This window comes from Haliotis rufescens, unplaced genomic scaffold, assembly GCF_023055435.1.
Source record: "Haliotis rufescens isolate VD_foot unplaced genomic scaffold, xgHalRufe1.0.p SCAF_44, whole genome shotgun sequence".
Lineage (NCBI taxonomy): Eukaryota > Metazoa > Mollusca > Gastropoda > Lepetellida > Haliotidae > Haliotis > Haliotis rufescens.
This window is the reverse complement of record NW_025964157.1, coordinates 641,460-667,094: the sequence shown is the minus strand read 5'-3', so window position 1 is coordinate 667,094 and position 25,635 is coordinate 641,460. Positions and strand designations below refer to the sequence as shown.

The window sequence follows — 25,635 nt, the reverse complement described above, 5'->3', positions numbered from 1 at the left end:
TTACCGACCCTATATATTTTACAAAAGCAAACAAATAATTGAACAGTCTCATCACTGAGAAAAATCCGGAAACCAACCAATATAAAAGAAAGTCCTTACTGACTTGAGAGAAAGAAGGACATTGTCTCTGTAATTTGGGTAATCTGAGATTACTAGACTCATATATATATATATGATAGTGTTCAGATGATTTACTCAATCTTCACAGGACTGTCAATTTAATAGAGCCAAGACCCCCTGAAAGAAACCAGAAGCATATGATATATTCTTTGAAGACGCCAAAGTTACCACTGCGGGGTATGCGTCCGCACAACCACAGATCATCGGCGTCTGGTGCTGCAATGATGACTGGTATCTGATGTCAGGTAGTCTATTGACTCAAGACGTTTCTGGACTCTGAAGACGTCCACTTCGTAGAAGAAGTGAGTGATCCGCTGAACGAGCAGGCAGGGACTATTAAATGTTACTTGGCAGGGTAATAGAACTTGAAATGGCAGGTTTCAGGCCTGTTTCTTTTGAAATGATACCTGCTTTAGTTGCTGGTTTTGATTATTGGCCGAGCTGGAAACTGAAGAAAATGTTGGCCATTTGTAGAGGTTTGTATGGAGACTAGAATATTTTTAAGCGTATATTTGATAGGGCTTATGACTTTAATTTATGTCCTTTCAGCTTTGAAGTTTTCAGATTAACGGATTCCGGACTAAAGAGTTTCACTGTTTAACCAAACGAAAGTATCAGTCATTAAAAATTGGAAATAAGCAGCATTACATGGACTAGCTGCAGGGCTAATTTAGCACCTTCAAATGTGTCTCTTTTTATTTGGAGTTGTCTCCCTTGGCTTTCTCGTCGCCGTAGGGCTGAAATGTTGTTGGGAAATTTTGACTCACTCATCCACTGCCATGTTGAAACAGCTCTCAAACTCAGTGGGCTGGTTTCATATATGTATCAACACACCCCGATGACGTGAATCGATGCTCATGATATTGACCACTGGGTTTTCTTTGGGACCAATTTCAATATGCACCACTTGTGATGTTGGTGATTACGGATTTAAATGTATACTACTCAAAAGAAGTTAAGGACCATCCGATTCTTTCATAATACTATAGTCAGTATGTCATGTCACAGCTCATTTTTCACTTACTCAGCAAACCATCCATACAGGCTCCCACACACTCAAAGCCAGTTCACTCACTGGTATATACCCCACTTAAGTGAATCCACAGGACCCGAAGTTCTGATTAGTATAATGAATGTGTATACGTTTTAACCATCAAACACCCCCTTTCTTAGTAGAGTTTGTATTTAGACAGATTAATGTTTGATCTTAAAATTGATATACTTTCAAAAGTTAAACGAGAAATTCGGATTCCTGTGAAGAAACTGAAGCATCAATATCATAAGAGAGTTATTATAAAGATACGCAAAACATACATGTGGGGTGTTTGAAAACCTGAATAGTGTGTTTCAAGAAGCGCTGGTTCTCTTGTTTTGCCCTGGGGCTTACCACGGCTTTTACATTCAACAATCGATGTTCTGACTGTGTTCCTCCATCGATGAGGCTCTCGGCACCTAATTGAATCTCCAGTGGTTTATCGTCATGTCTTGTTCATCACAAGGTTGTGTGAACATTTGGCGCATGGGTCACTGAAACTTGCCATTCCATCTACTGGGGAACCATTGTTACCATTGGAACATTTATGTATTCGAATTTTATTGGGAAATCAAAACAGCTTATCTTTGGAAATGTGGGGAGGCTATTCCTGGAATAGTTCGTTATTAACTACATTTGGTCAACATTATTCGCCAGTCATGTATTTTCCTGAGGTGTTTACGAGGTACGGGGTCATCAGGGATCCTGTCTGGTATGAAGATGGTGGATGGTGTTTATTTTAGGAGGTGTAGAGACTTTAACTTCCAGTGAATTATTCTGATAACCCTTTTCACATTAATGTAGAGTAGTATATCCGGAAGCATGTTCCTAGCTTGAAGGTCGGCATAAACGTTTCAGATATGAAGAACACCAATAATCACTAAGGGACCACTACGTGAAACTCAAGGTTAGGGCACCAGACATGCATCGAGTTTGGGAAAAAATACCTCTCATTAAGGGGGCAGTCGGGTAGCCTAATGGTTAAAGGGTTAGCTCGTCACGCCGAAGACCCGGGTTCGATTCCCCACATGGGTACAATGTGTAAAGCCCATTTCTTGTGTCAATGGATAATGGGCGTTGTCGTTAGGGACATATGCTGTAAACACTGCAATCATTGTAAAGAACTTAAAAGATCGTTTCATGAAGTCGATATGGTGGCAGTTATACACAAGTGTTAACACCGTTTCTTTACATGTTGCTCTATGTTTGATGAGCTCTCCTTGTTAACATGATTCCGTATCTGCTTCCACAGGTCCGGGAACAGATTACTGTTGGTGCACTGCCCGGAGACATTCGCTAATGTCACCATGATGAGTAAGTCCTTATTTGGAGGAATGAGCCGATGATGACCCAAGGAAATGGCATAGGTCATATCAAACAATAATAACCCGTTCCTTGACCTCATTGGGTCCAATGTGAAATCGTCTTTAGGCCCAAAGTGAAATATTGGAGATCTTTTTTTATTAATGCCAAGATGATTGCATTCATTTGTTTTTGTTTTACATTTCCGTATTTGGATGGCCCAGTCAGTGCAGAGTTGCGTCCCTTAGGTGTGCCAGAAACCTAGGATCGTGGCTTTGAATATAAGCTTTCCACCTGATTATGTTTCTAGTTGGTCAGCACAAACCTGTGCTCCTGGCTTTCATCAAAGACCTTCATCACTTTAGGCTTTAGAACGTGTGATTTGTTTCTGATCATTAGGGATAACATAAGCAAGGAGTGAGAAATTAAATTTGTAATTAGGCGATAACTTCAAAACATAAATTCTCATTTTCTTGATATTAAAGCAATTTCTATTGTTGATAATACTATAAGTTATCTGAAGATAGTTGTTTGACGGAGGGGATTTAATTTCAGATGATATCACCAGTTTATAGACCATTGGTTGATGGGAATTTAATAAATCTAAATCAAATGGTATTTTTACAACTTTCCCAAAATAATGCTTTCGTCATCAAGTTGAAGCATCGACGAAACGGCCTCATACAAGGAAATGTCACAACGCAACAAGAACGTATTTATTTATGACATGAAAGTAACTTTCTTTATATGCCTGGTTCAGAAAATGAATGTCATCATTTCCAAACGCAAGCGCGGATACTGCTTTTTGGAAAAGGAGGGCCATTTTGTGATATGGAGATTCCCGTTCAGTAATGGTATATTTTATATAAAATATATCACAAAAGGGTTAGTCATACCCTTGATGTACGCAAGTCTGGATCTGCTTTTCATTATTTCAAACTGTTGGAGGGAAGGTTGGGTAGTCTAGTGGTTAAAGTGATCGTTCGTTCGTCTCGACGAAGACCCGGGTTCGATTCCCCACATGGGTACAATGTGTGAAGCTCATTTCTGATGTCCCCGGCCGTGATATAGCTGGAATATTCCTAAAATTGGCGCAAAAACATACTCACTTATTCGCTCACTCACTCAAACTGTTGGAGGAATGTCGAGATATCAGTCAATATAAGAAATTCTAGTTCTATAAAGCAAACTCCTCAGACAATAGTATTTACACTTTTATAAAACTGGCTCCGGGAACGTACATCGGGAAAGAAGGTCAGAAAGCCAGTTTCAACAAATGACTAGAGATCTTGCTTCCAATGGAGGAGATTCATCAATCGGCTGTGAATATTCCCTTGTAAAATACTGATTGACAAATAGTGTGAGTTACGTTATTTGCGGGGAGAATATCGCCTCATGCTGGTGATTAATTATGGAGGCAATAGGAGCGGATCCAAAGGGACTTAATTAAAGAGAGTTCCACGTTAGACTTTGCCATTACATTTTACACACACAAATTTCTGGCGCCTTTGATCTATACATCCACGCATATTTCCTTCATCGCAGGTCCCAGCAAGGTGCAGGAGCTAATCACTCAGTGCGAGGAGAAGATGCAAAGTCTGGAGAAGAAATACACGGACAAGATGAACGAACAAGGCGTGAGTGACACTCTCATTGGGGTGTCCACTCACCTGAGTGTGTAGGAATTGGTTGCTGCCGGTCTTTAGACACTTGTCGGGGACGTTTAGATGTCCTAATCATGATATACTGGATTTTTTCGTGTAGTTGTCTAACGGAAAATAAATTATTTCATTACAAAAGTGAAATATCAAGTGTAATGTCATAATATCACTTTTCTCAACTTCAGATAACTCAGTCTTTCATACTGACTGTATAACACTGTCTTTATATTCTACCAATACCTTCTTAAGGGGCGGTGACGTAGTCTAGTGGCCGAATACCCAGGTTCGATTCTCTACATGGTTACAATGTGTGAACCCATTTTTTGTGTGATCTGGCTGGAATATTGCTAAAAGCGGCGTTAAAGTCTACCCATCAGCCTACCCACTCAACTGTACCTTATTTATAGTCAGTAGAGGTAAATTTTCCTCAATTGAATAAGGGGCGGTCGGGTAGCCTAGTGGTTAAAGCGTTCGCTCATCACGCCGAAGAGCCGGTTCGATTCCCGACATGGGTACAATGTGTGAAGCCCATTTCCAGTGTCCCCCGCCGTGATATCGCTGGAATATTGCTAAAAGCGGCGTAAAACATACTCACTCACTCACTCACTCACTCACCTGAATAAAAATTCCGAAATTTTCTGTCCAGACTGACACAGTTGTGAACTGATGCCATGTAACCATCATGTACCACACTGCCTTGACTGCACATTGGATCTGGTATATTTAAGTGGAACGATCTGATAATTCTGAACACTGATTGTCAAGTTAGGGGACAAGTTGAGGAGGGCTGTTTTCAATTGTCGTGGGGTATTACTGCGAATTGGATGCATCAAGTGGCTGTATACGACGGATGAAACATGCTAAATTCAGAACGGGACATCGGTGTCATTTCAGACATATATCGACCACGAACAGTAAGTGCTTGTCTGACTGTAAAAATCTCCCAACATATGCCGACCGTGGATCTCATTACTAAATGATATTGTTATGTAAAATTTATAAATCTAAGGTCTGCCGCTAATAGCGACTATGGAGATGACGTCATATTTCAGCCATTATGCATGGTTGTTCATGCACTATGCTGTCACCTCCAGAGCATGGTGTATTGACTGCAATTGTTTGTACTGTATTATTTAATGGTTATATAAGCCAGTAATACGTTATTCACCTCCCAGAGGAGAACATGAGTTATGCGACAGACTAAACCAAAATCAACAACTGAATTTTTGAGTCTGTTGAGTATTCTGCACCGTACAGAGATATGCATTTTAACTCAACCTTAATGATGTGTATACTCCCCAGGGAGCTGAGAATGCAAATGTTATGCACATGGATCCGTTGGCTTGGGTAATAAAGTGTTATGAGCTTTTGAGTATGATTTTTATTTGGTGTCTGAGGCTAGATAATGACTATTGTTATTCTGTTTACATTATTGTTTTACATTGTATCATTAAATTATGATGCAAGTTTTGAAATCTGCCATTCCCCAACGATAAACTAAAACATAAACTGTGGCATGTTTGCAAATACTCTTCAATTTGTTTGCAAAATATAAAATAATACATGCAGAGAAATAAAAAGGACAATCCTGCATATTCATCCCTCACAAGTAAGAGACATTTTTTTCTGCAATTGGTTTATCTGACTGACAATTGTCCGCATACTTGATATCTGACCATGAAAGACAATACGTCCTTCAAGAACATGTTATTCTCAGAATACAGATATATAAGCGAGACACCAAGGGGTGACCTTCATTGGCCATCTCGGAGTAAATAAAAGCAACAAAACACTTTCCATATGCTTAAGACATATTTGCCAAAAGCCAGTCGAGTGTTGGATTCCGACTACATCATGAGCATGTGTTTATGAAACACCATCAAATAGTGATGATACCAGGTGTTCGCGAAAAGGTGTGCGTATCCTACCCCATCGGTAGCACCCATCACAAATACATGCAAAGGCAAGTAAGTTGTTGACTTGAAAACCACGGGAACATATGCTACAAGTCAAAATAGGGAATTGCATCGGACATTATCCTATAACTAATGCGTCAAATTTGGAAATGTTCTTCATCTGTCTACAACAATACTTTTGGAAAGCTTTACTGAGGCCTTGGAAGAAAGCGCATGCTCGATTGTACCTCAAAAGTTGTGAAATGTAAATACCAAAGGCTGGAGCTGCATAAAGCTACATAAAGTACGACATCATCACATTCAACATGCCCAACACACTACAAGCCATACAAACAACCTAATTGTACGTTTGCCCACCTTTTAATTCCCCACATGAGCATTGACATGGCAGTGAACTGTTCTTCAGGGCTTCAAATAGGTACATGGAGGTGGGCTCTGACAGTTAACACTGACGGGAATATACAGCCATCAACAGAGTTATGTGCCACCATTGATGCGTGAAATTAGCTGTCAGCAGAGGGCAAGAAGTGGGACAGAAACAGTTGTGTTGCAGTCGATATGAATATATTCTAAGGGTACACGGAAGGTTATGTATTCATGGGGTTAGCGAAGGGTCAAAGCAATCGTAAATTTGAACATACAGTTCTGTTGAAATCAATCTGCATTTATGGGTGTTCATCAGAACAACCTATCAAATTCTGGATGACTTGATGGTTTTTTATCTGATCAGTTAAGTGCGTTTCGAACAATGTTATTATGTACGTAATTGGGTAGATGAAATATAAATGTGTGACTGTGGTATAAGGTATAAACTTAAATGTACCATCAAATAAACTACAGCTTCGTTGTTTGAGTGAGATGATAATTGCTACTTCAAACAGTGGTCCATCGCATTGCGGAGCGAGGGACATGCAGAGCTATTAATTCAGTGGATGTTCTAACATGCAGGTATTAATCGAGTTGATGTACAAATATTGGTGCTCCTAATGTAAACTGTAAAAGCTTTTAACACCTGGATCACTACACAATGAGAGCATGTGTTCTGTTAATGCCGACTCTCATAGCTTTTAGTTGTAGATTCAGTCCAACAAATTACAGGTGCAATTTTTAACTCACATAAAAGCTACATCAATTCCCTTTGATGCTGTACAGTAACGAATTGCAATATTATCCCAGTGTTAAATATTAAGAGAGAGGGAGGGTACTAATTTAACGAGAATACTAATTTAACGTCACTGATCGAGCATGGTGTTTCCAACATGGAGCTTATTATCCCCCGAGGTGTATTTTCACATTGCTCACCCGAGTCCTTCCAACTGACAATTAACACTGGCTGTCTTCATCATCATGTCCCATTGCTCTGCACTGCACAATGGAAGGTGGAAACGTCTGCGACAGACATCGGAGTGTTTTGGATATAATTGTCCCCGGTAACACAATAATCGGGGAATAAGTACCACATTAAAGTCAACCAAACAAAACAAAATCCATACATCCTTTCTCTGAGCATGCATACGTTGTGTTGGGTGAAACCAGCATTGATTTTCCGCTGCAGAGTTGAAATGTTAATAGGCTGTGAAAATATCAAATATTCAGGACGTGTTAAAGACTAAAATTGATCTGGCAATATCTATGTAACCTTTACTTGCGTTACTTGTCTGTAGTCACATGTCAGTCTTGATCACCGTGGCTTTGGGACATTTGCGAGCTCCTCTCGGGCTTTTTTTAACGGTGTTCCGTCTCCGTACGTGTCAGAGATAAGAAATATCACTATTTTTTAACACTTGCGCCACTGCTCCTCATAGCATACACGTGGGATTTGGGAGAATATTCAGCATGATTTAATACGTGTCGCTGAGGTGATAAAAAGAATCCCTCAAAATGAAAATAATGGATGTTCTTTTTTATTCTCTTTTCGCTAAGACTTCGATGTGTGGGAGTGTATGTATGTATGTATGTATGTATGTATGTATGTATGTATGTATGTATGTATGTATGTATGTATGTATGCATGTATGTATGCGTGAATGCGTTTTGCGTGCGTGCGTGTGATGTATGTATGTCTGTGTTAGTTTGTGTGTGTGTGCGTGCGTGCGTGCGTACATGTGTGTGTGGGAGAGAGACAGAGAGAGTGTGTGTGTGTGAGAGAGAGAGAGAGATAAAGAGAGAATGAGAGAGACACACACACAGAGAGAGAGAGAGAGAGAGAGAGAGAGAGAGAGAGAGAGAGAGAGAGAGAGAATTTTAGAAATGCGAAAAAGTTTGAAACACGTGCCGCCTGGGCAGCCGAAACCACAAGTGCAATAAGGGTATATAAATGATACGGAAGGCGTGTCGGACACTCTCGCAAATGAAAAAAACACCCACAGAAATGCCACGATTGACACACGAACAACGCGAGCGGGCCCAGGGTATGATACGTTGCTAGAACATTTGGTAGCTCCCGTTTTGCTGTACCTAACCTAACGTTACAGACAGACCGGGGAGACATCAGACAGGCCACGAACAGGGTAACTACGCCCAATGAAGACCTTTACTTGCGTACTTTTTATCTCCGGAATCAATTCCTGACAGTGACGTCATCAGCGACGAATGCCTTAGGGCATATGGTTAGTCGACAGACAGTGGCCAGGTAACTCAGGGCTCAAGGAATCAGGACATTACAGAGGACAGTTATTGACAGTGCAACATCGTCGTCAAAGATTGCGATGAGCCAGGATTGTACGACATAACTGGCATAGATCGTCTTCACTGATAAAAATCGGTTCTGTCTGCTCAGATCTGATTGAAGACAGCATGCTTACTGCCGAAGGAGAGAATGGAGTGGCATGTCGTGTTCAGGAGGTCATGCCGCATAGTGGAGGGGGTGTCATGGTGAGGGGATGAATTTGTTGACAGGAGAGAATACCACTGGTCATCGTTAACAGAAATTGACAGCTTAGCGTTACATGGATGACAACCTCGTCTAATTGTCACACCATTTCTACAACAGCTGCGCTGTGGTGTCCTTTATCAGCATGACAACGCCAGACCCCATACAGTCCGAGTCGTACAGAACTACCTTGCAGCCAACAACGTCAACGTATTGCCGTGGCCTGCACGCTCCCCAGACATGTCCCCCATAGAACACCTCTGGGATGTCACGGATCGCCGTGTTCGATAGCGAACACATCCTCCAGCAAACCGACAAGAACTGTATGTTTCTTTTGGCCGTCAATTTATTTTAGGTGATTAACAGAAATGGGTGTACCTCTCAGAGCTGACATCCACACAGGCTCTCAATCACGCATAAAGGGGATAAGGATATACACGGAAACGTTTTCTCTATATGTATACGTGGTGAGTGTTTAAAAAGTACCAAACAAAAGGCTTCTGGCTTATCAGCAACAATCAATCTTTATTCAAGTACTTAAGAGGCCCTAGGTCTATAGTACAAAGGAAAGAGATGTTGCACACAATTTTAACTATCATTTACAGATTTGGTTCTATATTACAGTGCGTGGAATATGTACATGGCTAAGTTTTGCATTATTAATTTATCTAGACTGTTTAACAATTGTCGGAATATCACAATATTTGGATCGTTAAAGTAGTATACAGGAATATACATTTTTTATCACGGTGGAGTACAATGGACATAAAAGTAAAAAGTGATATTCATCCCCTATATCTTGCCTTTTTTACATAATCTTTCTGACCTCGGAGTTTTTGTGTATCTCCCACTCTCGACGCATAAATCATGGGATGAACATCGAAATCTTGCCAATGAATTGCGATATTTCTTTATATTTACACAAAACAGATACTGTTCGGTGTATATATGAGTTTTCAACATTCTATAATATAAACATTTATTCGATAATGTCAATGAAAATGACCACGATTGCAGATAAATATATTTTAACCTCTGTAGAAAAGATACACTTTCAGATTGTACAAATTGATCATACCAAACATTTCCAAAACCACTATTGAATAACATTTTTTTTACATAAGTTATCCAATGAATCTTTCCATTCGTATCGTATAACATCATCATATTGTAACATGTCTTAGGGTATCTCGGTGAATTCATTTTATGAAGTGTCAGTCAGTACTTTATGACTTTCAGCTGTGAATATATGAATAGAGGTAATCTACCACATTCTCCATAAACCATTGCGCTAGGTGTGTTGGGTTTTACACCAAGAAATCTTTTACACGCAAATATCACCAACGTTTAGATGAAGCTTACACAGTAACCGGATGTAGCAATCACGCATTAATTATTTGATTTGATTAGCATGATTTAATACGTGTCACTAAGGTGATAAAAAGAATCCCTCAAAATGAAAATAATGGATGGGTTTTTTTATTCTCTTTTCGCTAAGACTTCGATGTGTGTGAGTGTATGTATGTATGTATGCGTGCGTGCGTGCGTGCGTGCGTATGGTGTATGTATGTCTGTGTTAGTTTGTGTGTGTGTGTGTGTGTGTGCGTACGTGCGTACATGTGTGTGTGTGGGAGAGAGACAGAGAGAGTGTGTGTGTGAGCGTGTGTGTGGATGTATGGTGTGTGTTTGTGTGTGTGTGTGTCTGTCTGTGCGTGCGTGCGTGCGTATTATGTATGTATGTCTGTGTTAGTTTGTGTGTGTGTGTGCGTGCGTGCGTACATGTGTGTGTGTGGGAGAGAGACAGAGAGAGTGTGTGTGTGAGCGTGTGTGTGTGTGTGTGAGCGTGTGTGTGTGCGTGCGTGCGTGCGTATGATGTATGTATGTCTGTGTTAGTTTGTGTGTGTGTGTGTGTGTGTGCGTGCGTGCGTGCGTACATGTGTGTGTGTGGGAGAGAGACAGAGAGAGTGTGTGTGAGCGTGTGTGTGTGTGTGTGTTTGTGTGTGCGTGCGTGCGTGCGTGCGTGCGTGCGTGCGTGCGTGCGTGCGTGCGTGCGTATGATGTATGTATGTCTGGGTTAGTTTTTGTGTGTGTGTGTGCGTACGTGCGTACATGTGTGTGTGTGGGAGAGAGACAGAGAGAGTGTGTGTGTGAGCGTGTGTGTGTGTGTGTGACGTTTAGATGCAATTAAAACAGCTAACACAGTAACCGGATGTAACAATCACGCATTAATTATTTGGTACACTAAACTAATGGTTCACTGAAGTTTTAATCTTCATTAGTTGATAGAGGCATTAAAGTGGGTTGAACAAAACTGTCAGCGAACTACCATTAACTAAGTCCAACTAACCTCGCCATACGGTGTTCTGAGTCAATACGGCACTGCCCACAAACTTCCATCACGCTAACGGTCCGTTAATGTGCTGATGGTTCCATTAAACGTTTGATACAACCGAAATTAGTAATATTCCAGCTGTGTGACGGCGGTCTGTAAATAATCGAGTCTGGACCAGACAATCCAGTGATTGACAGTGTGAGCATTGGGATACAATGACATGCGTCACCCAAGTCAGCGGGCCTGACCACCCGATCCCATTAGTCGCCTCTAACGAGAAGCATAATCGTCTCTCAGGACAAGCATGGGTTGCTGAAGACCTATTCTAACCCGGATCTTCACACATATCTAATAGGTGAGGTGAGGTGAAATTGGGTTTAACGTCGCGTCCAAGATTATTGCACTTATATAGCGACGTGCATGCACGTGTATGTGTGTGTGTGGCTGCTTGTACTAGTCCGGACTGATGCCGATTTATAGTGCTAGCTCACTGAGATACCATGACGCAGTTTAACATGAATACCCCACTCAGACACAGTATACTGACTCCGAGCCGACCAGTCCTTGTTTTAGCCCCTTAATGCCGAGCGCCAGACAGGGTAACAACAAGTACAATCTTTTAACGTCTTTTTGTATGACGCGGCCCGGGATCGAACCCTGGACCTTCCGCTCTCCGGGCGGACGCTCTACCACTAGGCCACGGAGGCGGTCTCATATCTAATAGCACAATGTCATTGATTAGTGGAGGTTTAATGACACGTTATTGTATCACTTCAGTTTTAAACCGGGTCCAGGTCTCTCTGTCGTACTGACTTAAGAAGTATGACATGGTTAGCTGGACTTATATCTTTTTACCCAGCATCATACAATCCAATAATCCAATCAGCCAATGAGGCTATCTCAAGCCAACATTTGACACTCCAATGCCTTGGTGTGACTTGATGGGTACATGGAACCACAATGGTCCAATACGAGCCATGCTGTGTTGTGTTGAATGTGAAAAGTCTTTGAGACAACTGGATGGTGCGAGTTGGCAAATAGATACTTACATTTTCTGTAGTGATTTTATGCTCTTCGAACAATTATTTTCGTTCGGGTTTTTAACCTTACGTAGAATCTGTCACTGATACAACAATTATTATCATTGAAAACACAATGCCATTTAGAAAGTGGTCAAATGTAAGAAATGTTATATTCGGGAAAACACTTTCTATGTAAAGTACAGGTTCTCGTACTTTTTTGGGTTGAGTCCCGTCCGGGATTCGAACCCACACTGCCAGAGTGAGGCACCTAACCCGCTCAGCCACCGAGGCTTCCACAAAAATGAAAGTCCGACAACTGATAGTCTAGATAACTCACTTTGTGTACCCCTCTGACAAGTGTAAATTGGCACGGCTCCCATGGCCGAAAGCTATGAAAACACAATGCCATTTAGAAACACGTTCTATGTAAAGTACAGGTTCTCGCTGACTTTGTGTGCTGGCGATTAGGCGCCTCACTCTGGCAGTGTGGGTTCTAATCCCGGACGGGACTCAACCCAAAAAGTACGAGAACCTGAGGGGGGGTGATTGATGGGTGGGGCGGAATACAACAAACCTATATTTACAATATTTTCAAACGCGAATCGCTCTGTTCAGGTTGAAACACTGCCCACTGAACGTGATAAGGATACTCCCTACTCCAATGCTTCAACACAGACCTGTGATGTATGTGTAAGTTTGTTTGTTGTTTAACGCCGCACTCAGCAAATATATGACGGCGGTCTGTAAATAATCGACTCTGGACCAGACAATCCAGTGAAAGATATCATGAGCATCGATATACGCAATTGGGATACGATGACATGCATCAACCAAGTCAGCGAGCCTGACCACCCGATCCCGTTAGTCGCCCCTTACGACAAGCATAGTCGTCTTTTGGAGCAAGCGTGGGTTGCTGAAGACCTATTCTAACCCGGATCTTCACGGGTCAGACCTGCGATAGGCGTGTCCCACCATGGCGACGAAATCTGGAAGACGCTCTAAGGGAGGAACTCCTAAAAGTTTTTGCACTCCATTTTTCGGGTAATACCAATAGTTGATAAGGATACGGTTCAAACCATACAGTTGTGCATGTGCATTGGATACATGTTGAATGGAATAATAAGACAACCGTATCAACATTTGAGTAGTATACAAAGTCGAAAAACATTCAACTGAGGCAGCTGAACAAGCTGTTTGAACAGTCGCATGGAGATGGTCCAACTGGCGCATCTTCTACCATCATTCCCTGGCATGAGCGCCGCCTCCGTGGTCTTGTGGTAGAGCGTCCGCCCGGAGAGCGGAAGGTCCGGGGTTCGATCCCCGGCCGCGTCATACCAAAAGACGTTAAAAGATGGTACTTGTTGTTACCCTGTCTGGCGCTCGGCATTAAGGGGCTAAAACAAGGACTGGTCGGCTCGGAGTCAGTATACTGTGTCTGAGTGGGGTATTCATGTTAAACTGCGGCATGGTATCTCAGTGAGCTAGCACTATAAATCGGCATCAGTCCGGACTAGTACAAGCAGCCACACACACACATACACGTGCATGCACGTCGCTATATAAGTGCAATAATCTTGGACGCGACGTTAAACCCAACTTCACCTCACCTCTACCATCATTCCCTGGCATGAGCGCCGCCTCCGTGGTCTTGTGGTAGAGCGTCCGCCCGGAGAGCGGAAGGTCCGGGGTTCGATCCCCGGCCGCGTCATACCAAAAGACGTTAAAAGATGGTACTTGTTGTTACCCTGTCTGGCGCTCTACATTAAGGGGCTAAAACAAGGACTGGTCGGCTCGGAGTCAGTATACTGTGTCTGAGTGGGGTACTCATGTTAAACTGCGGCATGGTATCTCAGTGAGCTAGCACTATAAATCGGCATCAGTCCGGACTAGTACAAGCAGCCACACACACACATACACGTGCATGCACGTCGCTATATAAGTGCAATAATCTTGGACGCGACGTTAAACCCAATTTCACCTCACCTCACCTCACCTCACCTCACCTCACCTCACCTCACCCTGGCCTGAGCAGTGCCCTCAATGGACATCGCCTCAAGACTATTCCTGTCCTTCCGCAGATTGATGGAGGGGCGGTCGGGTAGCCTAGTGGTTAAAGCGTTCGCTCGTCACGTCGAAGACCCGGGTTCGAATCCCGACATGGGTATAATGTGTGAAGCCCATTTTAGGTGTCCCCGCCGTGATATTGCTGAAATTTTGCTAGAAGCGGCGTAAAACCATACTCACTCCACAGATTGATGGTCGTTATATATTATGTATATGTTATGTATTAAACATGCTTTAACTGTGCAATATTTTCCAAAGTATAAAGCTATAACAAATCAACAATAAACACCGATTTGTATAAAAAAAATATAAAAAATTGTGTTTTTTGTACCAGTTAGACAGTTGTTGACATCAGGACTAGTCTATTCGGATTTAAGGGAATATATCACACACCATATGTGCCCTCAACCATAAAAGTTGTTGTTTTAAGCTGTCTGTCAAATGGGGTGTCTGGCCAATAGGAAATGACCTGGTAATGAGGTCAGCTGATTGCGGATTCCGAATGGCAGCAATCGAGCCCGGATGGCCGATGCGAACAAATCTCTGATCTCTGATGAACTGGAACACTCCAGAACATGTGAATACAAACTTCGTTAATAATATTTTATGTAAGAAGACAAAGTCAGAGTAGTCAGATGATTTATGAAAACATTATCACTCAAATCTCAAATGTTGCTTCACGTTTAGTACCGTCAGGTCGAACTTCCTTTGGAGCAATACAATAAAATACATCGAAGACTGGGGCCTGTTGCGCAAAGCGAGCTTAGCGCTGCGACTGTTGTATCCCTATGTTAAAATATGGATTCAACACTGGTCATAGCTACAATCCCCTGCAACCGATCCCTGCAGCTGATTCTAGGGCGGGATAAGTATTTATTAAACCATGCTGTTGGTTTTGTTTTGTGTGTTTGTTTTTAAACGCCGCAATATTCCAGTCCCATACAAGCAGTTTTCTGAAGACCTATTCTAACCCGGATCTTCACTGTTGTGATATCTGTCCAATATGGATTAGTAGTAACATTGTCAGACCAGTGTGTATCATCGCATATGGCTTTGGTCGTTGCTCATAATATCAACCACCTGTTTGTACGACCCAGATCGGTTTTTTTCAGGTTGACGAGATATACCTGGAATACCACAACGTGATAGAAAACAAGATTCACCCACGCTCAAAAACACCACGCCAATTCAGTCATATATTTTATTCTACGTTTATTTTAGAAAAAAAAACATCTTTCACTTTGATCACAAGAAGCGTAATTCCCAATAACATCGAGGTTTATCAAGCCGCATCATCACAGAATGACGTTCAATAAAAGTTCCAATTCCCAAAGGGTACGTGATTATTTATTTCATTCCATCGAGAAGAGAACTTGTTCCTTTTCCCTGTGCTACTTAGCGAGATCGATAGTGTCTACATTCTTGCCTTAAAAGGTCACACTGACCGGTAGACGTGGAACCTTTAAACAGTTTAGTATAATCATTCAATTTTATTGGTCTGATGTTTAATTTCAATAGATTAAATGACGGGGCTGGTTCATTGCTCAATGCTGACGGTTAAACTATGCATCACGGAGACGGGCATTGAGATGTTCAACGTGCCTAGTGATAACAGTGTACCAAAAGTAGTCTCCCTTTGCGCTTACAGTTAGGCGCTGGACTTGAAACAATAAATAGTGAGGTCATTATTGTCTGAGAAATATTCCATCCGAAAAAAGGGCGTATTAAAAAAGATAAAACTTTAAAACACTCACTTGGCGATGTTGTCTAAATCCTAATTAATCCTAAAAAGAGTATTGGGTGAAGATGAAAATACACAAATAATGCACAATTGTCATAAACATGAAACGTATATCAATATTTGAACATTGATCATGATTTACATAATAAAAGGTACTTCTGCAGCTTTGAGTCACAAGTAGGATAATGAAAAAGTGGACAAGTGTTTTAGAACACAATTGGGAAGGGTCTCTCTAGTGAGTGAGTATGGTTTTACGTCGTTTTAGCTATATTCCAGTAACATCAGGGCGGGGGACACCAGAAATGGGCTTCACACATTGTACCCATGTTAGAAAACGAACCCGGGTCTTCGGCGTGACGAGCGAACACTTTAATCATTTGGCTATCCAACCGCCCCCTTAGTGAGACAGGTTTCTCCCATTCGTGATGCATGTCTGGGGGTTATTTGGCATCAAACACGAGCTTGACCAAATGAAGTTAATGACGAATTCTCTATTCTTCATTTTTGAGGGACAACAGAAATGGGCTTCACAGATCGTGGCCCATGTGGGAAATCGAACCTGGGTCTTCGGCGAGACGAGCGAACGCTTTAACCACTAGGGGGGGGGGGGGGGGGGGGGGGGGGGGGGTGAAAATAATTGTCGGAAGCATTCCTGAAGATTATTCACATCATAATACCTCCTATCTGTTATACATAGCTCGCTGTGATGTTGTATTCCTGTTTTAAACCGAATTGTATAGATGTATTTACCACAGCAGGTTCCCAATACCCCATGTCTGATTTAAATGAAGATCGAATGACAACAATGTGTTATGGCGTGTAGTGTCATCGTACCCCGATGACGTGGGTCACTCACTCACTCACTCACTCACTAACCCACCCATCCACCCACTCACTCACTAACTCACTAACTCACTCACTCAGCCTGCAGTAATGATTACCCCAAAGTTATTTAGAGGTCATTCACTCACTCACTCACTCACTCACCCACCCACTAACTCACCCACTCAGCCTGCAGTAATGATTACCCCAAAGTTATTTAGAGGTCATTCGTGGTTTAAAAAGTCATTCTTATCTCTTTATGTTGAGAACATAAATAAGTTATACTTTGTGGGGGATCGCGTGCAAAAACATAAAACAAAACGATAATCAGTTAACGGAAATAATACAGCAAACTATCGATCCTCTGGTGATTACCTCGGAAACATTTTTTTTCAGTAAAAATCAATTATTTCCTATGCTTAGCAAGAAATGTCAAGATGACTCATGTTTAGACTCATTAACTGCCCAGCTATCGAAAGTTCTAAAAAAATCAAAGACTTTACTACATAACCAACGTGACATTTAATACAATGAATGATAGATGGTGTTTACTGGAGCTGTTTTGTTGACGGCGTAAGCTCCGGTCGATGGAGTCGGCTCCACTGGCGGAACGTCGCATGGAGTTGGATGTGTGATTTGGTGAATTTCATCTTTAACCTCCGCACACAATTATTGATTACTCGGAGAAAAGCAATTGTATATCTCATTCGATTTTTAAAACCGACTTCGTTCGCAGGTTCTAAATAAAACATTATACGAACGGAATCAGAGTGTAACACGCGTCAAGTCGGAGCAGTTTCTTGGGGGTGTTTGTTATAAAAAATATACATATATATTGTTTGCATCAAACTAATCGATCTCAAACATTGTGATATCGTTATAGAAATCAGACGAGTTTGCCATTACCTCAAAACGAGTAAACAATGAGGGTGCGGCGTGTTTAGGATGGTCATATCTTCAAAATGGCCAATACCATGTCTAAAAGTAGATCAAAATCTTTGAGCAAGTTTGAGAGACGTTATTGCTTGGATCTTCTAAGCCGTGCGAAGTTTAACCTTCACAAGGGCCTCGCGATGTCTAAACTGCAGTTAAAATAGACTTACGGTGGAATATGAAGAATACAATCTATTATATATGTGTGTGCGTGTGCGCATGTGTGCGTGTGCGTGTGTGCGTGTCTTAGTCTGCATGTCACCGACCAGCACGTCAAATCTTACCAATTACACATGTAGAAACAGAAATGGCGAAAATGGCACTTTAGTATTGCTGATTTGATTGTGATATGAAAGATCAGATTTGGGCCCTGTTCCACAAAGCCATCTTAGCGCTAAGGTGATCGTAACTTCCATACTCCAACACTGGCCTGCGATAGTTGTAGCGCTAAGATCGCTTTGTGGAACGATGCCCTGTATTACATGAACTTTCTAAGAAGACACCTTTCCTAGAGTACAACTGATCTTAGGCTTAAATTCCGGGGTAGAATAGGTTTTCAGCAACCCATGCTTGCCGTAAAGAGGTGACTATGGTTGTCGTAAGAGGCGACTAACGGGATCGGGTGGTCGGGCTCGCTGACTCGGTTGATGCATGTCATCGATCCCAATTGCGTGGATCGATGCTCATGATATTAATCACTGGATTTTTGGTCCAGACTCGATTATTTACTGAGTGTGGCGTTAAACAACAAACAAACAAACTTATGCTTAAAGGTCATACACATGAACTGGTTGTATACGTGAGCTGAACGTTCACGTATTTGTTAGTCGTGTGTCTTGTAAAGCATACGTCATTTCCTTCTATTCATTCATGACTTGTGATTGTCTGTAATTTGGAGACGAGAATAATGTCTTCGTCCTTTTTCTTCGTTTTCTGTCTAAGTTTCGATCTCCTTATCTTCTTTGAAAATGCATACGTGGGTCCGAGAAACATCCCCGTGATGTCAAACAGTACCACGACAGCCATCAGGACGGTGATGAAGACGACGCCGATTGTCCCCATACCTTGTGAAGATGGCCGATTGTCGCTAGCAGCCTTCCTCTTCCGGACAGATGCAGACAGCTGTTCCCGTTCTACAGTCAGATTCTTTCGGATCTCTTCGGTGAGATTGGCGATTAACTCGGCGGTTATCGTGCGGTTAACTGTATCCTCGTCAAAACACACCGTGCTGCACGTGCAGGTATCCATGGGCGAGGGCTGGAGAGAGAGAGAGCAATGTACAGTCATGTCTAGTTAACATAACAATATGAATATTTCATTTTTCTTTTCTTTTTTATTACGTGTTTATATCGTTATCGATCGTATAGTTGTCCGATTTTCGATCACGAACGTTGATACTACTTATTTCGTTCCGGCATAGTCGTTAATTCGGCATAAACATATGCAACCAACCATGTCGGAATAATGGGGCATGACTGTATTCTGAACAGAGTAGAAAGTGCGTTATGTGTAAGTCTGTAAAGGGGATCTACAAGTTCTGTTCGAAAATAACGATTCTCATTATAATATGCAGTTTTTGAGGCATGCCAATATATATTCCCATATTCATTCGACAAGTTGTGATTTTCCAGGACATCGATGGTGATCAGTGCATTTTCTAAGGGGAGCTCAAAAGGATTAAGAAATAATGGATAAGGAAATTATTACACTCACATGTGTGTCATATTGATAATACGAAACTCGTTTAAAAAGTCATGTATTACCCTAGCTCTCACTCGTGAAATACAAGAATTTTGACACTCGTGTCATAACATCAGTATGCCACACATGTTTATATATTAATCACTATATCTCAGTTCATATCACGGCGAGACCGCCTCCGTGGTCAAGTGGTAGAGCGTCCGCCCGGAGAGCGGAAGGTCCGGAGTCATACCAAAAGACGTTAAAAGATGGTACTTGTTGTTACCCTGTCTGGCGCTCGGCATTAAGGGGTTAAAACAAGGACTGGTCAACTCGGAGTCAGTATACTGTGTCTGAGTGGGATATTCATGTTAAACTGCGGCATATTGTATCTCAGTGAGCTAGCACTATAAATCGGCATCAGTCCGAATTTTGACACTCGTGTCATAACATCAGTATGCCACACATGCTTGTATATTAATCACTATATCTCAGTTCATATCACGGCGGATTCGAACCCGGGTCTAAACCCAGCGAAACACAATATTGTCTCCATTAATCTGTATTACAACTTACCCATCTACTGACGGAAAGGGCGACACCTAGCGGCAAGCACACGGTTGCGTTTGTGTTGATACTGACGCCGTGCAGGTAGGCAGCAAACCTGACCCCAGGGGCAGCCACGGTGAGGGTGTGACTGCCATTACTCACAAGCACCACCCCCAGGGCCATGTCGAGATTGTCGCTGAGAGTCCAATTGGCCGTACCAGGAAGAGGGCTCTGGTCCAGAAGAATATCGTCTTTGTGGGTGACGTTGATGATGATGGAGACGTAGTTGTTGTAGCCGTTGTGTAAGAAGGAGGTGCCGGAAATATATTGATTCAGTGAAAGTACAAGCGACATGCAACCATCGAGACCAGCGTCCCTCTGGACCATCTTTATCATCATCAACGGCTTGCTGCTGGTCACTTCAACGAAAGCATCGGATGACAAGGTTACGGTGGCGAAAGACCCAGCGTCCAATAGGTCAGTCACTTGACCACCTACTGACACAGTTGTGTTGGCATGAGAAGCTATGAACTTATAAAAGTTTTGTTTCGACACATGGTAGGGCGTTGGGATGGTGTAGAAGGTCCGCCCCCATTGGTCTGATGACGGAAGCTGCTCTATAACGGTATCAAATCCGCGGTCTCCCCTTGATCCAGTACTTCCTGAAAATACTGCAACTGGTTTATCGGACTCCACGTGTGTACCGGAAAGATCAGACACGCTGCCAAGTTTTATACTTTCGTGTTTGTCAAGCTGAAACGTAAAGGTATCATTACTTAACGTCAGTCCTGGTACGTGCTCCCAATTTGGGATTATGTCCCCTGGGGTTAAGGTCACCGTCGTGTTGTCTTCCGTTGCAGCAATGGCGATGTGGCAGTTGTTTGAACAGTCATCTGGCGTTATAATGAAACAGACCTGACCCAGACTCTCTACAGGTAAGGCGCGATACGCTCCACCAGAGTGGGAGAAACAGCTGATTACAGAAACGTCAATTTCGTCCGACGTCTGAATATGAACGGCGTCACCTCTGGTTGAGATACCCTGAAGAACCCTGTCCATCCCATAGGAAAACAGGTGACCCTGAGTTACGCTCACGGTCGTGTTCTGTGACGAGGTGAGGTTCCAGGATGTTGTCACCGACGCTGACGTTAGGTTTACTGAACGCGAGGTCACGGATATGTCGAAGGGTTTGATGGCTGCACCGTGACTCCCCAGCGAAACAAGAACATACTCCCCGCCACGTGTCCAACCGGCTGAAATAGCAACAGTACAAATGTTGGTAACAGTTGACATAATCAGGCCATACGTTGTGCCACGTACAAACATAGGCAATAGTCAATCATCTATGAGTCGGTCTTTTACTTCCAGGACATCGGGGCGGTGGGGTAGCCTAGTGGTTAAGCGTTCGCTCGTCACGCCGAAAACCCGGGTTCGATTCCCGACATGGGTACAATGTGTGAAGCCCATTTCTGGTGTACCCCGCCGTGATATTGCTGGAATATTGCTAAAAGTGGCGTAAAATCAAACTCACTAACTCACTAACTCTAGGAAATCTCTGCTTTCCCACCGCTCCCGGTTAATATGAATTAATCTTATTCAAAACAAGGAATGGGAAAAGTTCTGTCAACCACAACAGTATATTACCCTGAACTTTCAACCGTAAAATACTGTAACAGTTCCAATTCATACAGTAATTTACGGAAGATTTGCTTTATCGTTTTTTTGTCGTCACGTTCATGAACCCTCACTGACAAGTTCAACGGTAATAACATGCACGGATCAATTAGACAGTATTCATCTTACTGGGCATTTTAGTCTTGCTAGGTTACATCGTTAATATACAACTCAAAAGAAGTTAGGGACCACCCGAATCTTCCGCATCAGTATAGTTGATCTCTCATGCCATGAGGACCGACTCCGTGGTCTAGTGGTAGAGCGTCCGCCCGGAGAGCGGAACGTCCGGGGTTCGATCCCCAGCCGTGTCATACCAAAAGACGGTAAAAGATGGTACTTGTTGTTACCCTGTCTGGCGCTCGGCATTAAGGGGCTAAAACAAGGAATGGTCGGCTCGGAGTCAGTATACTGTGTCTGAGTGGGGTATTCATGTTAAACTGCGGCATGGTATCTCAGTGTGCTAGCACTATAAATCGGCATCAGTCCGGACTAGTACAAGCAGCCACACACACACATACACGTACATGCACGTCGCTATATAAGCGCAATAATCTTGGACGCGACGTTAAACCCCATTTAACCTCATCTCTCATGCCATGGCCGATTAACTATAGTATTATGAAAGAATCGGATTGTCTTTAACTTCTTTTGAGTAGTATATATATATTCCATTTATTCAAATCAAAATCAGTACTTCTTGCTGGCTTTATCTAGACTTTTAGACTATTGTATGTCATAATCGGATAAGAACCTTGTTTGGTATTTATGTAGTGATTTTGGATTTTGAAATAGAAAAATTACAAGAAACCTCATTGTCAACAACAGACAGGTGTCTTGGCTGCTTTAAAGTCTCTATTCTTAAATTTCTATTGTCATGTTAGCGTCTATGCTGTATACTGTTAAGTTGCTCATCGTCTACTGAGATGTGGGATGTTTGTTGTTGAACGCCGCACTCAGCAATATTCCTGATATATGACGGCGGTCTGTAAATAATCGAGTCTGCACCAGGCAATCCAGTGATTAATACCATGAGCATCGATCCACGCAACTTGGATCGATGACATGCATCAACCAAGTCAGCGAGCCTGACCACCCGATCCCGTTAGTCGCCTCTTACGACAAGCATAGTCGCCTTTTACGGCATGCATGGGTTGCTGAAGACTATCCGGTGTGTTTAATATGTGTTACTACTCACACCCTGGTGTAATGAGAACAGGCTCAGAGCGTTCAATCTTTCAAACATCTTAACATTTCACCTGGAGGATTAACAGACACCTCATTTGTGTACAATCTGACTGCGAAGCAAAGAGAAATACATGTATATAAGAAAAGACGACAAATATGTAAGAATCGGTTTCCAAGTATACAGTAAATATTGAAAAAGTATTTATATAATGCTAAACTCGCTCCCGTGTTATACGTTCGTCAGCTACTAGATCTATTCACTCGTTTCATAAAATAACCCGTTATTTCCGCTTGTGGCGCTACGATCGAACCACGACATTGCAGCCTTTTACAGGCAGTTAACTCCCTTGCCTCAGGAAGATGGCAGTACATAATTACGTGCTTTGGTATTAGACACTGTGCGATACCAGCTCATTGTTCCTAAACAGCGGTTTCTTCCACGGGCGAGTAATAACGAAAATAACGGTATGTGGTTTAAATAGGTCAGAATAACTGACAGCATGCCTTGGCGCTTATAGGGTGAATTTTAACATACATAAAAGTAACGTTATACCATTACATTACGGTAGTATAACTGACTGCATCGACTTCAGATTTACAACATAAGTGGTAACGTGCAAACCTTGATATATTTACAATAGAATAACATTTACCGTAATAGTTAACGGTGAATAAACCAATGAACAAATACTTTAATAAATCGCAATCAAAACCCATGTTGTTAATGCGTGTACAAACTATATTCAGATACCTATGTTATTACTTGTATTACTTACGGCCATAGGTTCCAAGTATAACGCCTATTACAATCAACGTCCTTGACAGCGCCATGCCACGTCCTCACGACTACCTCCTAAGTGTGTATGACGCGTTGCGTCGCGTTGGACATTGAGCAATTTAGAAAATCAACTTAGCAGTGCGAAATAATTATCGTAAATAAATCATCAGACGAATTAAGACAGATGCAGTCGTGTGGAAAATAGTATCATACTAGTTAAAGAATATCAATACATAAACCGATACCGCCAGTGTTCCTAAATTCCTTACGTGTTCAAACTTATTGATTTTAGGGAAGAATAATTCTTTATTCGGAAACCGTCAACTGATTCTTGTTAAAGAGTTTATTGAATAATGCCTCTGGGATTACCGACGAGAATCAGTTTAATTTAAAATGCATTTTATTTTGGTTAGTAGCTCATTAATGCGACCCTATGGATCCGGGGTAGAATAGGTCTTCCGCAACCAATGCTTGCCGTACAAGGCTACTATCTTTGTCGAAAGAGGCGACTAACGGGATCGGGTGGTCAGCGCCTGCTGACTTGGTTGATGCATGTCATCGTATCCCAATTGGGTTGATTGCTGCTCATGATGTCAATCACTGGATTTTCTGGTCCAGACTCGTTTATTTACAGATCGCCGTCATATAGCTAGAATAGTGCGGCGTTAAACAACAAACACACATTAATGCACACCTTTGCAGACCCAGCACCATAACCATCAGGGTGTTGATCTGATATAGTCAATAGATACTGAGGCATCTGGAAGGTTTTCGTTAATTGTGGTAAATTTAGATTCGGCGTAGATTTGGTTTGGTTTGGTTTGTTTTTTAACGCCGCACTCAGCAATATTCCAGCTACATGACGGCGGTCTGTAAATAATCGAGTCAGGAGCAGACAATCCATGGCAGCACAGTAACATTGTTGTGGGCAAGATAATCCATGGTCACACGTGCAGTTTGCGGTCTTGCGTTGTCTTGCTAGAAAATCTCTCTTCTGACGTCAATGGCGGGAATAAGGTGACGTTGAAGGATTTCATCACGGTAGCGTACAGCAGTTAAATTTCCCTGCACGTGCACCAGATCTGTCCTACCATTCACGGATATGCCTTCCCACATCATGACACTTCCACCGCCGTATCGGTCGACTTCATGAATACAGTGTCGAGTGTAGCGTTCATTTCTCTGTCTGTAGACACGCATCCTACCATCATGGCGATACAGCATGAACTGCGACTCATCACTGAACCATATCCTTCTCCAGTGCACTAGGGTCCATGGGGTCGAACATTTCTGCTCAATGGCAAACGTGCACGACGATGATGTTGCCGCAGAACGGGCGCTGTATATGGTCTCATTGGCCATATCCCATGCTGTCTTAGACGATTTCTGATGGTTTGCGCTGAGACTCTACGAAGACCAGGAACATTGTTAGCTGTGTATGCTGCACTGATTGTCCGGTTGCGAAGATGCAACACCCGGATGAAGCGGTCCTGCGCCGCAGTTGTGACCCTGGGTCTTCCACTTCTCGGTCGATCTCTTGTAGAGTTGTGGAGTCTGCAGTGCTGCCACAGACGAGAAATGGTACTCTGCCTCACGTTAAAGTGCCTGGCTACTGATGTCTGACTTCCTCCAGCTTCTAGACGTCCAATGGCTCTGTTTCTACAGTCTTCATTCAGACTTGGCATCATGACAGTCACCTATACAGAACATTGGAGAGTGATTCGTAGCAGGACTGCCAAATTTTTATACCCATAGGTATAAAGGTTAAGTAGCCGTATTCAGACGTGCAGCATGCTTACAGCTTTTTCTCCTTGCAATTTCTCCCAGTTTGGTTTCAAGATGCTGTATTTTGGCGACAAGTCACAAAATGTTGTGTTCGGGTGCAATAAATTAGTGTAAGTACAAGTGTGAAAAACAGATTTCAGCTATGCGTTTCGTTTTTTGGCAAGTA

The 25,635-nt window shown here is 42.4% G+C and overlaps 1 protein-coding gene across 1 annotated transcript; it reads right to left on the bottom strand.

Moving 5' to 3' along the window:
- Positions 1–18,552: 18,552 nt before the first annotated feature.
- On the bottom strand, positions 18,553–23,769 carry LOC124136093. The gene is made up of 3 exons (XM_046501887.2): positions 23,683–23,769; positions 20,075–21,300; positions 18,553–19,075 (listed from the first exon to the last, which is right to left on the bottom strand). The coding sequence occupies exons 1-3, from the start codon at positions 23,735–23,737 to the stop codon at positions 18,683–18,685; spliced, it is 1,674 nt and encodes a 557-aa protein (XP_046357843.2). The 5' UTR covers positions 23,738–23,769; the 3' UTR covers positions 18,553–18,682.
- Positions 23,770–25,635: the final 1,866 nt, after the last annotated feature.

What these genes read in the sequence shown, in the direction of transcription:
- LOC124136093 (XM_046501887.2), bottom strand. Translation starts at nt 23,737, where the DNA reads ATGGCGCTGTCAAGGACGTTGATTGTAATAGGCGTTATACTTGGAACC. An exon ending in TATACTTGGAACCTATGGCC is followed by an intron (nt 21,301 to 23,682) that starts GTAAGTAATACA and finishes TTGCTATTTCAG; the next exon opens with CCGGTTGGACACGTGGCGGG. An exon ending in CCCTTTCCGTCAGTAGATGG is followed by an intron (nt 19,076 to 20,074) that starts GTAAGTTGTAAT and finishes CTCTCTCTCCAG; the next exon opens with CCCTCGCCCATGGATACCTG.